Source organism: Carassius auratus, chromosome 31 (genome assembly GCF_003368295.1).
Source record: "Carassius auratus strain Wakin chromosome 31, ASM336829v1, whole genome shotgun sequence".
Lineage (NCBI taxonomy): Eukaryota > Metazoa > Chordata > Actinopteri > Cypriniformes > Cyprinidae > Carassius > Carassius auratus.
In genome coordinates, this window is record NC_039273.1 from 23,718,772 (window position 1) to 23,736,275 (window position 17,504).

At 37.0% G+C, this 17,504-nt stretch overlaps 1 protein-coding gene across 2 annotated transcripts; it reads left to right on the forward strand.

Annotated features, from left to right (window-relative positions):
• Positions 1-213: 213 nt before the first annotated feature.
• LOC113050938 (coiled-coil domain-containing protein 85A-like) lies at positions 214-14,969 on the forward strand. Of its 2 annotated transcripts, XM_026214420.1 has the most exons (5): positions 214-988; positions 1,708-2,707; positions 10,600-10,657; positions 12,526-12,562; positions 14,071-14,969. In XM_026214420.1, the coding sequence occupies exons 1-5, from the start codon at positions 752-754 to the stop codon at positions 14,074-14,076; spliced, it is 1,338 nt and encodes a 445-aa protein (XP_026070205.1). In that variant the 5' UTR covers positions 214-751; the 3' UTR covers positions 14,077-14,969. The 2 variants fall into 2 exon arrangements, with proteins under 2 accessions (XP_026070205.1, XP_026070206.1); XM_026214421.1 differs by lacking the exon at positions 12,526-12,562.
• Positions 14,970-17,504: the final 2,535 nt, after the last annotated feature.

Consider the following 17,504-nt stretch of genomic DNA (forward strand, 5'->3'; position numbering starts at 1 on the left):
GGGTTTACATCAAAATGTACAATGAAGGTGGACAGTTTACAGCTATAATAAAATGTAGCCTATATGCATACAGTGAAGGGTCTACATTATACTCTAATTACATAAATACTTTACCGTAAGTCAATGCTTGACACATACCGTTTCAACAAGGAAAAAAGTTAGCCTATTCATCTGTAGTACCTCAATATGTCCATAGATGGCGCAAATTTAATTGCTTTCTGAACAGCATCTCCACTTGGCAACTCACACATAAACATGCACGACACACAAGCACACACACACACACACACACAGAGAGAGAGAGAGAGAAAATTTACTCAGTCTGCAGTCACGCTCATTTCTCCCGAGCTGTGTCTGAGGATGCTGTCGTCTCTCCTCGTTCATCTCCACGAGGATGCTGGAGCGCGCAGAGGCGGACGGAGGCGAGCGCATCGGGCCTCCTGAAACCACCCATATCTCACCGGCTGACCATTACCGTCACTTTTCCAAACTTACAAGAACTATGAATGGGAGTCGATGCTGAATAATCTGGGCGTACTTCTGCTGTATGCCGCCCTTCGTCACTCGTCAGCAGCATCAGCTGTTGCTTTTGGGAAAAGTCGAGGCGACTCCCACTCTGAGGGCATCGGATACGGGCATCACTCAGCGATGCGTCCTCCGTCTCCCTGACTCCTCCTAATACAGCGGATGCTGCCTGTCTCATTAATATTTGATCAGCACCTGGTATCACAGCAGCCGCTCGCCTCTCCTGATGGAGAAAGCGCAATCTCTACATGCACAGCCTGGATCCAAGGCGCCAGAAAGTCCAGCAGAAAACATCTCCAACCTTACGGATGAAGAGCTCCTCCAGTGGAGCAAAGAGGAGCTGGTGCAGCGACTCCGAAAAACTGAAGCCGATAAAATGAGCGCCATTCTGGATCACAGTAATCTGATTCGGGAGGTGAACCGCAGCCTCCAGCTGCATCTGAACGAGATCCGGGGGCTGAAGGTGAGCAGATGAGATCATGGGTGTCTGGAGCACACCTGCGCTCTCTGAGGATGCGCCAGAAGCACTTGTGCACATCATTCTTCCTGTTGGAATATATAACGCCTTGAATATTTCCTTTCTGTATACATGCTTATCTTCTGATTAAAACAAAAAGCTTGTGAAAAAAAGCACTGATATAGCTTTAGCAATTATTAGTTTTGTTTTTCATACCAGTCAAGAATCATATTTTTGAAATTTGAACTAACGTTAAACATATGTTGTGTTTGAATATGCGCATTCCCCAATTGTTTAAATTAATGTTGCATATAAATAAGACGAGGTAAAAATGCACAATGTACCCTTTATAGAAACATATTATTAAAAAAATACATAAAAATACATTTTGTTTCCAGCTTTATTCCATACAAAGACAATTCCCAGTGACCAAATCTGTCAAGCTTAATTTAAAAAATCCATGATACTTGCACTATATTAGTCTTTTAAAGCCATGCAATAGTCATTATATGTAATGCAAAGTTTGGTTTCATTGATCATAGGTATCATTTATGTCAGTGATTAATTGAATCAGTTAATTTAATTAATGAATTATTAAATCAAATAAATGTCATATAGTTAGAGTAGCCTCAGAATACCCATGTCTTAGCAACATTTAAAATATGTAAAAACGTTTTGTAAACACAATTATTGTGTGTGTGTGTGTGTTCTCTATCCTGATGAAGGAGGTTAACCAGAAGCTGCAGGATGATAATCGGGAACTGCGAGACCTGTGCTGTTTCCTGGATGATGACCGGCAAAAGGGTAAGCGAGTGTCGCTTGAGTGGCAGCGTCTGGGTCACTTCAGTGCCAGCGTTATGCGTAAGGAGGTGGCACTGTACCTTCAGAAGCTAACAGAACTGGAGCACAAGCAGGAAGAGGTCATTCGGGAGAACCTGGAGCTAAGGGATCTTTGTCTGCTGATGGATGAGGAGAAAGGAGGCAGTGGAGGAGAAGGAGGCCACAGTGCGACGGGGTCCATTGGGTGTCGTAACTCCATTGATAGCCAGAGTGGGCTCCTGGTACCTGGCTTGATGCGGGACGTGGGGGACGGAAGCAGCACTTCTAGTGCAGGAAGTGCAGACAGCTCTGAGCATCCACACCACAAGCAGCCACAGCCGCCGTCTAGCAGAGGAACTGGGAATAAAAGCCCGGAGATCCAGAAGTCTCGTCCTGGGAAAAGAGGGGAAGGAGATCGGGTGGAGATCTCCAGCCCTGACCCTCCTGTCCGGCACAGAAGCACCAGCCTGGAGTATCCCTTCGTACTGCCACAGCCCTGCCGACCACGCTGTGGTTCCATATCTGTGACTGACCATCGGCTGATTAGAGGGCTGAGTCCAGAAAAGTATGGTCGATCCCTGGGCCACCGGAGTCCAGAGACTCATCCTAAGCATCATCTGGCTCCAGGACAGCCAATGAGTCCTGAGCTCTACATCCACAGGCATAGGGGGAGCTTAGGAAGTGGGCCTGGGAGTCCAGAAGCTAGACACCTGCTGCTAGGAACATCAGATCTCCACCATGAAAAATGCAAACTGGGAGGAAGTAGTCCAGAGATGTTGAGGCACCAGTACAGCATGAGCCCTGAACATGGGAAGTTTGGCAGCCCTGGTAGAGAGACGTCACCGCGGAGACTGGCAGGAGACGAACTGTCACCACACCATCGGAGCCTTTACAACGGTGTGAATGGTGGGTCTGACTTCCAAAATGACACATATATGAAAAGGTGTGCTTTTATGCCTGAGAAATATTTATATTTGCTGTATTTTTATCCCACTGTCACCAATTTAGTATTAGCGAATAAGTCAAACATATGATCTGGCAAGTGGTAAAATTAGAAACAGAACATTCAGGAGTCTAATCAAAAATTGTGCATGTTTTTATGTCCTACTTTCCACTTCTAAAGTTGTAATTATGGGTTTGTCACGTTCAAGCTCTTTGTTGTCAGAAATAATAGGAATCATGGAGAATGGCAAGTTCACCTTTGCCTATTTCTTAAAGAAATGTATTAAAGACAAATTACAGGATTACATATTACAAATACAAGATTTTTAGTCAGTATTCAACAGAATTTGATTAAAATGGTGCATCCCATTTGTTGGCAACCATATAAACACAATCTAGATCAGGTGTGTCCAATCCTGTCTTATGTTTACCTCCAAAACAGCCAGAAACAGCTAATAAAAATTTCTAGACACATCTGGTGTGTTAGGACAGGCTGGATCTAAACCCTGCAGTACATCAGACCTCTAGAAGCAGGATTGGACAAATAGTTGGTTCTCTCTTCCTCCATGGAGTTTATGGCCCACTAAACTTTGAAACTTGGATATCAAAATCCAGTGGTTTTCCAGTTGTAAATATGGCTTTGCAAGTCCATTCAGGTCCAATTTCCGTCTAGGTAACTCGTATTTGCAATAACTCTGACAGCACATAAAGGCAGCGAAACACTTTTTTTTTCTCACGTTGCTGTTGTCGAGGTCTTTGCCGTTTCCTTCAGACTAGCCTGCCACCCACAGTCAGATTGCCACAGACTCTGCTAAAGTTACTCATGATTGGCTCAGCCTCCTTGAAACAGTTAATTATTTCTCCAGAGATACCAGATCTATGCCTGGTATAATTGAGAATCACCACACAAGTGGACACAGTGTGAAAGACTTCCCTATTCAGACATTGTCCTATTTTGCCTAATTTATGACATGCAAATTTCTGTGCAAAGTTCAGAAGATATATACCCCCATAGTACAAAAATTTTATGGAAATACCATGGTTTATGTCCTAAAAAACATATATATATATATATATATATATATATATATATATATATATATATATATATATATATATATATATATATGTAATTGCATACTTTCTGAGTAGGTACTACATTTGATGAAGAACTTTGATTCTGTTAAAAAAGTATGTTCTTTGCTGTGTGTGTGCAGTATGTTATATCCGCCATATTGGCTATGTCATGTGACTTAACATGCATATCCTACAGCTGCAGAATAACAATTTCTACAAGAGAACATGCTGAGTAGCCTGTAGTTCACGCTGCCCATAAAACACTCACCTCAAGGTGAAAGATGTGACTCACTTCATTAGCTTCAAGAAATGCCCCCTTAAGAAGAAATAAGAGCCAAGAAAGATCAGATTGATGTCCTCATTTAAAATACTCAAAATACAGAAGAACTTCTTTAGCTGATTTTTGAGGGGGTTGAATTAGCTTCCTAATCTTTTCAGATAAGATTTATTTGTTACGTTTAAGATGGAACCTTCTTGAAATAATGTTCTCTCACTTGACAAGGTCAAAATGAAACCAAAGATATTTAATAGAATGGCTTTTAGCTAAGCACTAACAATAATAATGTAATTGCTAACAAGATGACTGTTGGTGTTGGATGCTGTGGTTTCAGCATTGTCCTACGTGTCTGTAATGCTGCTGAAGACATTTGTCACTGTCACAGCCTGCTCTGATGTTGGTCCCAAAGGGAAAACTGCCCATCCACAAACCCTGAACACTACCAGATCATCCAGGTCTTCCCCTGAACGACCTTAATGCTACTCTGAAATGCTTTGCAGTGTAAGAGTGTAGTGTGTAAAGTATTGGGTATTAAAGGGGAGTACAATCCAAAAATCAAAATCTAGAAACATTTTTTTCACCCTTATTTTGTTTAAAATCTTCCGTAGAACACGATATATATAAAAATAAATGTAAAAAAGTCAGAGCGGTCAAATGTAGTTTTGTCTTCAAAATATCTATAAAAACATTACATGAGGGTGAATAACAGAATTTTTCATTTTTGAATGAACCATCCCTTTAAAATGAACCAGTTTACTTTAGCAAAGATATTTTTCTGACATCTGTTTTTATTGATATGCCTGTCCAGTGACCATTTTTATAGAGAATCTATCAGCATTGTCAGCATTTACTGTTGCAGTCACGGTGCCCAGACTGCAAATATAATTTATTTATTTTATTCACTCAACTGTAGTGAATTTAAACGGCATTTTGAAGTTATATCACAGTTTAAGCAGGATTATATCACAATTCGTGACATAAGAGCTTTAGTTGTCTTTTTTCAGACCGGCATGATGGAAGTCATTATCGCATTGACATTGCATTGTGTAGTTATTAAAAAAATCCATTCTAATGGAGTGTGTTGCAGTATGTGCATCACTACAAATCATAAACGCAGTATTTGTTGTGCATAGATGTACGGATGTAGTGATGTTGAAGCTCTGGATAATCCTGAAAGAGGTTTTGAGAGAATTATTATTTTTCTGCATTCTTAGCGTGTGGCTCTTATTCAAAAAGCCAAATCACATGATTATAAACATCACAGTGACTTTAGCCAACAATCTAAATGAGCATCTAAATAACAGCGTCACAAGACAATCCCTCAGCATTTTTCGCCGAAATCCTGCATGAAAACAAGCACCTCTTGACCTCCTCTAAACTAATCGTTATGCCATCATGCTGCTAGCATTTCTTTTCTGGTTAAGATGCAGGGCGGCTTTATTTGGACTTTGCATGGGAATCACGTTGTACAGTAGCTGATGCTGTCAGCTCATGCCGGAAATTTGGTTCCCGGTTTTGGATTTCACATGAAAGCTGTTTTCAGTACAGTATGTGGCTACACTGAGCTGACAACATCTGTCAATAGCCAGCTTTATGCTGAAGAAAACTTGTCTTGAAAAGTCTGAACATTAAAAATGAGGGCATTGTTTTATGGGCAGAGAAAAATGGGTGCTCTATCTCTTGGCTCATATTTGTACTTTTTGTTTTTTGCTGACCCCGCAGATGGGAAGACCAAATGCAACTGCCATGAGCTTTCAAACTTCTAATGACACTTCAAATAACAAAACAAAAACATAAAAGTAGTCCATGTGACACTGAAGCCTTACAATAGCATTGTGTGATTGTGAAATTAATTTGAATGGATATTATTCACTGAGTAACAGTAAGTCAGTGAGCTCATGAGCCAAATCAGTTTCCTAATTTCAGGAACTGATTCTGAATTGTCTTTGAAGCTGACATTGCTTCTTGTCTTATAAACTCAGTGAAATGATCATGTTTTCTAGCCTGTTAAGTTACATGTTCAGCATGCTCATCTAAGCTTTTTTTGCTTCAAAACTCTTGAGACTCTTATGCATGTGAGATTTCTTTCGCAGCTACTTTCACTTCAGTTTAAACCATGGAAAATCTGGGACCTTCCTAATGCCACAGATAAGAGTGAGACATTTAAAGAAGAGACAAAGCGGCCATTACACAACTCCTGAAAAAAGTCCTGATAATACAGAAGTCAGACCTCTTCAGACTCAAACTCTCATTCCCCAGGGAGGCCTGTGGTTTAGGCAGACCTGTACAGTATTTCAATTGCTGTGTGTGGGTGTGTGTTAGTGTGAGCGTGAACGGTGTGTTGTGTGTGCTTCTCTGTGACCTTGGGAGATACCCCCCTCTGACTCCAGCTCTAAATTTAGCCCTGAAGCTGATGGTTTTCTCAGTGTTTACCTCCACACATACAGTAGGCAAAGACCTTTCCCCCACTTCTACTTACACAGTCTTATTCTTTTTTTCAATAATCAGGTAGAAACTCAAGTCCTTGCTCAATTTAATTTTATCTTAGTTTAGCCTACACCCTTTAATGAATTATTGTATAATGTAATTATAATTTTTTTTTTTATTTAATAATTATATTTTATATATATTTTTTATCTAATTTTATTTATATTAGATAAATTGACACCTTTTAACAAATTATTTATAGGCAGTAGTTATATTTTACTTTTTAAGTTTATTTTATTATTTTATTTTTAATATATATTTTATTTTTAGAGAAGTTTACAAAATTATTGTATGGTAAAGGTTACTTTTTTTTTTGTTATTTTATTTTGTTCAAATTTAAGTTGAAACTATTTAACAAACTATTTTATAATTACATAAAGATTACATCATTTTAGTACAGTTTACACGTTTTAAAGATTATTGTATAGTGGTTACATTTTATTTTATTTTATTAATTTTTTAGTTAAGTTTAGAATATTTTTGTAGAGTGATTTTTTACATTTTAGCTTTATTTTATTTTATTTATTTTATTTTAGTAAATTTAATTAGATTTTATGTACAGTAACAAATTGTTATTAAAGTTTAAACATTTCAGCAGTGATCTGGTTTAAGCAGATGAAGTGAACAAAAACAGGATCTGTTAAGTGAGAAAACGTCCTATAATTCTTGCCCTGTGCACCGTATTTGAGTATTTTTATTTCCCTGGAAAAGAATATTACAGTGAGCTCTTAGTCACGACAGGCTCAGAGCAGATTGTTGAGTCATGTGTGAGGATTGTGCGTCTCACAAAACAAAACAAAACAACAACTCTACTTGCATCTCTATCACCACATGTTTTTGCACTACTAGCAGTATGTAACTGCAAAAACAACTGTTTTCCAACAGGTTTCCGAAACACGGCACTTGCAGTATTGCAGTGAGAATGTGAAATATTTCGACTATGTTTCCTTGTATTTCAGCAGTAGCACACAGCAAAATCCAGTTGTTTTTTTTATTTTTTATTTTGTTAAATATGAAAATAATATGTTATGCGTGTAATTAAGACAACAAAATCTGCACTATAGTGGAGCCAGCAGAACTGAACGTGAATTTCCCTTTAGGGATATGGTTTAACACAGTCATGAGATGCATGAATGTGCAGTGAGCTTTATTAGGCAATAACCTTCAGTTTGCATGCTCTGTCAGGGGCATTGTGGGTATTCTTTGGATAATACAGTATGACACTAGTGTGTTTACATGTGCTGTAAGCAATTTCAGCTATTTTAACATGAACAGACAAAATAATTAACATTCAAAGAGAATTTAAAAATAGCTATTTTTCAGCATGGGTGCAGAATTATTATTATTATTATAATTTTTAATTTTTTTTTTGCTGTTAACAGAGTCTAAAATCTTGTTCAGACTGGCAGTAAAAATCTCAGAAATTGTTACCGTATGTAGTGACAGGAAATGAAAGCATACAGCACACATTGTCATTTTTCATGCATTTTTGCTACATCTATCACTAAAGTCTCAAGACTGGTGTAAAAGCGACTGCCAGCATATAATTTATATTTCCTCTGCAGTGTGAACAGAGCCCAAGGCTGATATTTGGAGCGGGGCTAAGCTGTATTTTTATAGTACATGCAGAATCTACAACTATGATCATAGGAGTGCAGATGTGTGAAAATGCTGAACTACAATATCTGTGTTTTATAGGCAAGTACTTATGAAAGTACTTGGTATTACGCCTTTGAATGATAAAATTACACTACAAATATGATGCAGCAGATGTCCTTGTATGACAGCAGTGATTAAAACAATAATTTGTTAAAAAAGTGTGTGGTTAATGTGAAAATGTACCCAATGATGCCTGCATCTATTTATAAACAATTGTGAGGAGAGCAAGTATGTAGCTGCTCGTCTCAGCGAAAAGTGAATTTTGTGACCCCCCTCCCGCTGTCAGAGCTTAAGTGTTCCCATGATTTCTAAAAATATAGGACATTCTCCCATAATCCCTGTTTCACGATGATGGAACTCTGTAAGTCTTTTTGCATTTGTGGTGCTGTGTTAGTGTGTGTGTCTGCTATAGAGATAGAATGTGAAAGAGATACTCATCTTGAGAAAAGTTTTGAACTTGTACAAATATGAAATCACACATCTTGACCTCAGCGCTGCCTCTCTCAGGATAGTCTCTATCTGACAGATCTGTCCATGAGCTCTCAGGGCAGACTGAACGTTATAAGCTTCCAGCCGAGAAGCGCAGCGACATTATAAAAGCCCACACAATGCAATTACAATATTCGAGCTCGAGAAGTAAATGCATGCTTAGGGTACTAATATAATGTTGTATAAAGATTGTTAATGTTAATGGTAGGATACAACAAGAGATTTGGATCTCCTGCCAGGTTTACATAAATGATCTAAGAATGAAATAACCCAAATGAAAGAATTCATACTTTTTATAATGTTCTTTATTTTTATCTCTCTCCAGGACATCAGTTTTGGTTTGCGTTCCCGGTCGTTCCTGTGTTTATCTGCTTTCACGTTGTGAATGTTGGCGGATAAACTGACCAGGACGTCTGCTAAAGCCTCCTAAAGTGTTTCTTAGAAGTCCACAGACTGGAATGAATCTTTAATGGCTGACAGCATGAACATGCCTGCAGCAAATATGATAACCAGATAAAAAAAACTGAAGCGGTGAATGAAACATAGAGCACTATTGATGCGGGCTAAATGGAGGCGAGCTCATTCAGAATGGATGTGCCATCACTCTCTGTGAATGAATATCGAATGACTTTGAATGGTTAGAGTGCAGGAAAAGCTGTCTAACCTCCGATTAGCCTGCCAATGAAGGGTTCGCTTCTGTTCTGCTTGTTGTATGTCAGAGCAGTCTGTAACACTGTGAATAGTATCTTACCGTATGTTCTTACTCTGGTAAATTACACCCTCCGCAGCATGAGGTTTCTCAGCCCACAGGACTGTCACTATGTCTGCTTGCGTATATGTGTTTGATGCAGTAGCATATGGGAAAAGCAGACAGGTTCACAGTTGGTTTAGTCTGGGCACACATGCAGGAGAAAATGTTATTTCCAGGCTCAGGAAAGCAGGTAAACAACAGGGTTTGCCTGTGGCCTCCTGTGTGCAATTAAACCTTAAAAAGAGAAAATAACTGCTCATGTGCTATGAGGGCAACAAATTATGTCAGAAGACTCTTATTTCTTACAGACCACCCTCAATGTCAACCTTAATGTGCACAAACCACATCGAAATTTCCCAACATCTCTGTGGAAAAGACAAATCCTAATGCTTTATGTACAGTCTACTGTTGAGCGCTGTATTGTGGCAATAAGCAGCTATAATTCATCTCAAGGACAACAGCAATCACCCACTATTTAAGTCGCCTTCGTTCCAGAAGTTTTTTTCACCCCTCATTTTCTTAATACACTTTTACGAACATTGGCATTCTATGAATAATCTTAAACATCCATGGAAACTTTCCATTGAGTAAAGCATTATTTATAATGGAAAAAAAAAGATTCTTCAGATTATCAAAAAGTTCTTGACACTAGGAAAAAATGGTTCTATTAAGAACTGTTCACTGTAAGGTTCTTTGGGGACCCAAAATGGTTCTTTAATGGCACTGCTGAAACAACAACAACAACAACAAAATTCGGAAGCTTTATTTTTTAAGAGGATAGAAAAAAAAACACCCAACTCCAAGACAAATCATGATATTACAAACTTTGATTGATAGCAAAAAAAGTAGGCTTATGAAAACTAAGAATGAGTAAAGAATGAGTCTTTTATGAGGGATTCTACAAATGATCTAACAGAAATGCAGGTAACAATGTAAAACTATTCAACTGAAACTCTGTCATGGATACATACATACATATATATACACACACACACACACACACACACACATTAATATATAATATGTATTTCTCTATGAAGAAAATTAATTATCATTATTTTTCTGACTGCTGTGCACAAAATCTTCACAAAAATCTTTTTTTTTTTTCTTCCACAGCTTTGATATCAGCAGGATGTTGCAGCAACAACTGCAGGAACGTGAAGCTCTGGGACAGGTGAGTTCTGCTCAAATGACTCCGGCTCTGTTCCAAACCCTAGTGAGCTGCCTACATAGACAGCATTTTTAGGCATCACTCGTCTGCCCCTGATGTGAAGGCTATTCCAAAACAGTAGGCAGCTAAATTATGCTGCTAAATTAGAAACCTTATTTTGACCAACATCTAAGACAGCAGTGTACACTGTGTGCATTGCAACATTACATTACATGCAGATTTTCAATAAATACACTAAATGGCAATTGTTAATAGAATGCATTTAAATTATCAATAAAAAGTGCTAAGTGATTAAACTAGCCTACCAAATCTGTGCATTGTATGTGATTTTATTTGAGACAATGTTATTGTTAACTAAAACTTAAATTATATGTTTGTTCATTGAAATAAAGCTGAAACAAAAGAAAATAGATGTGTAAATGTATATATTCAAACTGTTGCCTTAAAAGTATAATTTGAAGTACTAAAATGACTAACTGCATTTTTTTAAAGCTAAACAGAATGATTCAAAATAAATACAAAAACACATAAATACTAAAACTTAAAAAAAAACACACAAATCAATATACTAATAAATACTAATAGTACATAAATAACACTAAAATAACATTCAGGTCCATTTTGAAGTTCACTGAGGCCAAGAACCACCCACTAAGAAAAAAAGAATCTGTCTGACAGATATCTAAAATGACCAACCACATAATTTGGCAAAGGAAATCTGTGTTGCCACAATGACAGGCCGACAAACTCCTTCGAATTGTTCTTCAGATCTACAGAAAACATCAAGTTGCAGAGAAAGAGAATCTTTCAAAAAATCTGATACCTAACCAACTAAACAAATCTAGTTCTTCCACCAAAGTGCTCGTTATATTAACCAAGTTCCTTTTAAACATGATTTTGTTTCCTTTCAGACTGATCTCTTCACTCAGACTCCTAGAGAATGTTAATCAGTCAGAGTTTTTCCTGATCTGATCTCCACAAGTGATTTCCAGTTTGGTGTGCAGTATGCATGACCGAGGCCGAGACTAATGGGGTTGCTGCCTGGATAGAGCATTTTTATCTTTACTTCATTTAGGGGGCTATCAAAGAAGAGCGTTTCCAATGTACACGCTACACAGTGAAGGCAGCTTACTAAAACAGAGCCTAAATGTCCCCATGATCCATGCATGCATGCACTCATATGTGTATGAATGCAGCTGCAAAGGTGATCATGTCTATCCGTGATCTCGTAAAGTTGTCCATCAGGGGCAGAAAATGGCTTTGTTAATATTTAATAGCTCAAAGGTAGACGTTTATCCTTAGGGGATTACTTACCAGTTTCATCAGTTTTCCACTATGATCACAGGAATGCTGATCCCCAAAACCCCCCGCCCACCCCCCTTTATTTTCAGTTTGTTGTTGTTTGTGGTAATTTTGTTAAAAATACATCACCTTCCATGCCATATATGGATGATTTATGTAATCCTCTTGTAAAACCTGTCATTAAAGGAACAGTTTTGTCAGTTTGTCAGTGAAAATGTTGTCGTCACTTACTCACCTTCATGTTCAGACCCCTGTATTGTTCCCTTTCCTCTGTAAAAAACACAAACAAAACATGATATATACTTCCAAGCTACTAAAAAACCCTTTGCTAGAGTTCTCAAATCTTATTTATGCTTGCGTTCAGTCAACACAAGAAAGTTTGAAAAACGCAGCATGTGATAAGCGTGAAATATGGCAGAGGTCCTTCAGCTCAAGTCGTATTGACTTCATTTATGATGCTTTTATGGTGCCTTTTTTGAGCTTGACTGTATAAATCACCATCCATTTTACTTGAATGAATACCTAAAGCCCTCCTGAAGATCTCTTTTTGTTGTTGTTTTGTTTCACAGAAGAAAGAAACTAATACAGGGTTGGAACAAAACAGAGGTTAGTAAATGATGACACATGGGTTTAAAGACCACAGTTTTCTGTCCAGTGTTGACTCTGGCTAAATTCGGAATAGCAATCTAATCTCACTATGTATGTCATATTGCATAAGTAGTTAGAGTAGTATGCTAGTATACAATTCCAAATAAAGCTATTTGTCTTACTGAATAAGTAAAAAGCTAATTGGTTGCCTGTTGCTGGTATTAGGGGCATTTGATTGGACAAAAATCTGTGTAATGCAAAATACTGAATATGCACTTATAGTGTACTTCAAATCTTAAAAGTCTATTAGAAAAAACTGTACCTGCAGATAACATTATATTAATGAAATAAAAGACCACTAAGTGTACTTTAAGAGAGTGACCATTTCCTTTTAGTGGACCATATCCTTTCCCATTCTGATGTGTTGAGTAAAATATTAAAGCACGTGTAAAGTACTTCATTATAATTTGAACTGTAGTGTGTTATTCAATATCACATTGTTATTACAAATCACAAATGACTATATTTTAAATGTACTCCAATTCAACTTTATCATTAAAAATGCATAATTAGAAAATAATAATAAATCCACGTCCTACAAGTTTTAACGGTAACACTTTACAATAGGGTCATTTGTTAACATTAGTTAAGTTATTGAGTAACTTGAACTAACAATGAACCAAACATTTGTTACAGAATTTATTAATATTTGTTAATGCTAGTTAATGACAATACAGTTATTCATTGTTTATATTAGTTCACAGTGCATTAACTAATGTTAACCAATAAAACTTTTTATTTTAATAATGTATTAGTAAATGCTGAAATTAACATAAACTAAGATTAATAAATGCTGTAGAATTATTGTTCATGCTTAGCTCATGTTAACTTCTATTAAATAATCTACAACCTTATTGAAAGTGTTACCATAAATAATAATAATAATAATAATAATAGTGACATAATAATGACACAACACACACACACACACACACACACACATACACACACACCAAACTTTGGTGAGTGTTTGTAAGTTTTTTCAATGAAGTGCTCATAATATTAGTCAGGAACAGATAAAGTATATTGTTAGTTATGCTTTAGGCTGTGGACTGTAACCATATTGCAACAGGACAATAACTATGAAATTACTTAAAAGATGAACTGAAGTCCTACTTAAGCAGAAAAAAAGCACGTTTAAGTTCAACTTATTGCGCACAATGTAAATGTAAATTATAACACAATTTATTTTAAATGTAAATCACATGCAATTAAGTGTCCGAAAAATTTACATTCAGTTTGCACTAAAGTAACTTCTTTATTTTTAGACGTACCATTTAACAGCAGGGGTACATCCATATATTCATTTAAGACTACATATGCATATATGGGATAAAAGTTTATTTAGCCAAATTTTAGGCGTACAATATAATATTGCAGATAGTTTCAAACTATTTTAATGTCTTTAAACACTGTTTTATTGCTTGAAATGGCCACCTCTTAAAGCTAAATTTCTGTCTCCACAGTTTTGATGGCTCTTCTTGACCACGCTGTTGCTTGGAGGTTTGGGTTGGCACAGGGAGCCCCGCTCTCACCAGGCAGATATTCCATCCCTTCACCGTGTACACAATGGGCCAAGCAGTCAGGCTCCATTTCAGTTGTCATAACAGCAGCTTGCTTTTTGGACCCTCTGGTGCAATAATTTCAAAGGGGACTAGAGCGAGATGCAGTATGTCCTCCCCAACTGTTGGGATGAAAGAAGACGCTTACACAAACCACAGAAACAGACACACCCTCACACAGCTATGAGAATCTAAATGTTTCCTGTGGTTGAGATGTTAAACAGTACTGCATTTGGGTAATCAAACACTTGAGCCGTCCCTCTCTCTATATCGCTGTTTCTCTGTATCATGTTGAGTAGTAATAGGACACATGAAACAAAACGCTGTGGCTTCTCTGAAGGTGCTTCCCTGCCCTTGATGTTTATTTATGCAGTTTCTTTCCAACCAAAGCTAACTGAAATATCTCTATCGTTCGTTTTTCACCCAGGCCTCTATGATGGAGTATCAGTATCACCTTTGCTAGTTTTTCCATCTCTTGGATTGTTTTTAAATGACTGACAGCAGTGCAAGGTCTTTGTGTACGGTTTATGAACACCATTGAAAGCAGTACATGTTGTCAGTGACTGAATAACCTCATCAGTGTTTTCACTGATTCTGTGTGTGTATGTGTGTGTGTTTATTGGCTTTATTATTCCTTCCCTCCAAGCTCCTGTATATAAGCTAATGAGGTGTTTCTTCATGTTGTTTTATATACAGAAATACAGCCTAGTACATATAGTAAATTAATGGAATAGTTTTATATGCATATAATGACTATTATTTTTGACTTACAGTTATTATTATAACAATAATAAAAATATGAATATATCTATGTGCAAAATATTAAAGGATTTTCTTTATGTACGCTTGGATGGCATTCATTATTTGTTTCACTAACACTAAAGCCCAAAGCTTTAGTCAGCAGTCTGCAGATGAAGCAAGATTCCCAAGTTGCTAATTCAGTTTGTTTTGATGTACATTAGACGTACTCAGCCATTTCAGGATGATTGAAAATTTGTTTTTAAATCTTTTTATTTTAGCATAATATCATTATTTCTCTTTTTGTGTCATGAATACATTCATATTTTCTCAGCTGTTACACACATGAAATCAGAAACTTTTCGCTTTGGTTTCGAGACTGGGCTTCAGGGCCGACCTCAATCCATTTCATCATTTCTCAAGCAGGGAGGCTTTGGTCAGATTTTAGTTTCTGAGCATTTGCCTGTGATGAAATCAACTGATCCTCTTATCAACGCCAGAAACACATTTTAGATAAGAACCGTGCTGTGCTTTAAGACCCCTGTTAAAAAGGCCTTTTATCATAGAGCTGCATAAACCTTTATGTTCTTTCCAGACACTTTTTCCTCTTAGTTTCTTAAAAGAGTTTGCAATTCATGGTTGCTTGCACCCAGGTTGCAACTAAAATCAAATCCCTTGTGGGACTATGTTTGAAATGTATTGACTAGTTTACCATACAGAAGCCTTATTTGCTATTTCTCTCTTCTGCTGTGAAAAAGTATGTGAGTTCTGTGGAAACATCATTTTCGGAAGCAAATGATTCACATATCTTTATGAATCTATATAAGTTTTAGTTTACAAACTGATTTGGTGTATAATGTATGTCTGTTGTGGAGAGTGAAGGAGAGAGAGGCAGCGCTCTCATGATTAAGACGCATCCTTGCAAGTTCAGACGAGCTGACAGAGGGCTGCTCTCTCAGGTTCCCAGAGCTGCGCCCAGTTCTGCTCTGCTGCATTGCAGTACAGTAGAGGAAAGACGTGAATGGTAGAGAAGTGAGGAGAAGAGGAGGTAAGTAGAGATGGCAGAGCTGAGCACAGGAATGGTGGAGAAAAGATGAATCAGAATGAGGAAGGTGGCAGTGTTAATTTTGACACGAAATTTTAATTTAGTTTTAGTCTTAGTCTTTTGACTATAATTCTTTTTAGTTTTAGTCAAGTTTTAGTCATCTGATTTGTTTTAATTTTAGTCTTATTTTAGTCGACTAAAATTGCTTGGTATTTTAGTCGACTAAAATTGCTTGGTATTTTAGTCGACTAAAATAAGACTAAAATCAATAACAGATTTACTAGACAATTTTTTACAGCTGGTATAGGAAACAAACTTAACCAAAATATATAAAACACAAATTCAACTTTATTTCAACACAACTGTGTCTTTATTTCGATTCAAAAGCTTTTATGCAGCAACAAACACTGTCATGATAATGTAAACAATAACTAGCTGCCAATTGACCATCAATAAAAGAAAAATAATGTTAGGTCCAGGACCTTAAAGCTTACAGCTGAGCTGAACAATAAGTGCATACATTTAAAGTAAATATTTAATAAGTTGGCAGCTAGGTGGATAAAAAAAGTAACAAGATTTTATAAGGTATTCATTTGTCTAGCAATATTGTATGTTTTAAATACTACATTATTGCTAGATTTGTATGTATAATGATAGGATGTGAACATTCATGTTTCACATGACTAATATAGAAATATTTGTGATATTGTCAACAAGTGGAACATTATAAAATATACTAAACATTAGTATTAATCAAATGTATTTATCATGATATTACGTATTAGTATTGTGCTCGCATCTAATTTGAAGAAGGGGCTATTTTACAGTACTTTTCAGTTCGTAATATTTAATGCTACAACATCTACGCACTGCACTATTCCAATTTTGCTTAGCTCAATAAACAAAAGAACATCGTTGTGAAATTACATTTGAGAAAATGTCCGGGTGGCTCGTCTGTAAATGTCTTTTCAAATTGGTTGTGTTCTTGCCACGAATGAGCGCTCTGCGTGCTTTACACTTTGTTTTGTTTTGTTCGTCGTCAAACGTGAAGTGAGCTGTGGACATTTTGTCGCTCTTTTAAGACAGTAGGGACTTTAAGCAACAGCTGCGAATGGAACGGCTACAGCGACCGGAAGTTTGCCGTCACACCGCTGTAGCCAAGAACGTAAAAGTCACTAAGCAACGGTAAAACAGAACAGCGCAACGCAGCATTAATTCATTTATTGAGATCCAAAAAAATATATAATTTAAAAAAGCAGGAGAAGGATTGCTTTTGGCGTTAAATGACAATCTTTTGTCAGAAGAGGAGTTTTTAATATTGTATGATGTAAATAAGTCTAAAAACATAACATTTATTTACCTAACCTCTCACGTTGTAGCGACTCTGGCAAATCAGCTGTTCTCCCGTAGTAGACCGTTAAATTAGAACGTCACAAAGTAGCAGTTAAATTCGCGCAGGCAATACAACGCCAGAATGGCTTTGCCGTTCCACCAGAGGCTGTTGCTTAAAGTCCCTATCACCTCTTCGAATGCCGACTTCCCGGGAGCTCATAAA

Bases quoted from the DNA above. Each gene is read 5' to 3' on its own strand.
- LOC113050938 (XM_026214420.1), top strand. From the start codon at position 752: ATGGAGAAAGCGCAATCTCTACATGCACAGCCTGGATCCAAGGCGCCA. The intron at 989-1,707 runs GTGAGCAGATGA...ATCCTGATGAAG, and splicing joins ACGAGATCCGGGGGCTGAAG to GAGGTTAACCAGAAGCTGCA. The intron at 10,658-12,525 runs GTGAGTTCTGCT...TTTGTTTCACAG, and splicing joins AACGTGAAGCTCTGGGACAG to AAGAAAGAAACTAATACAGG.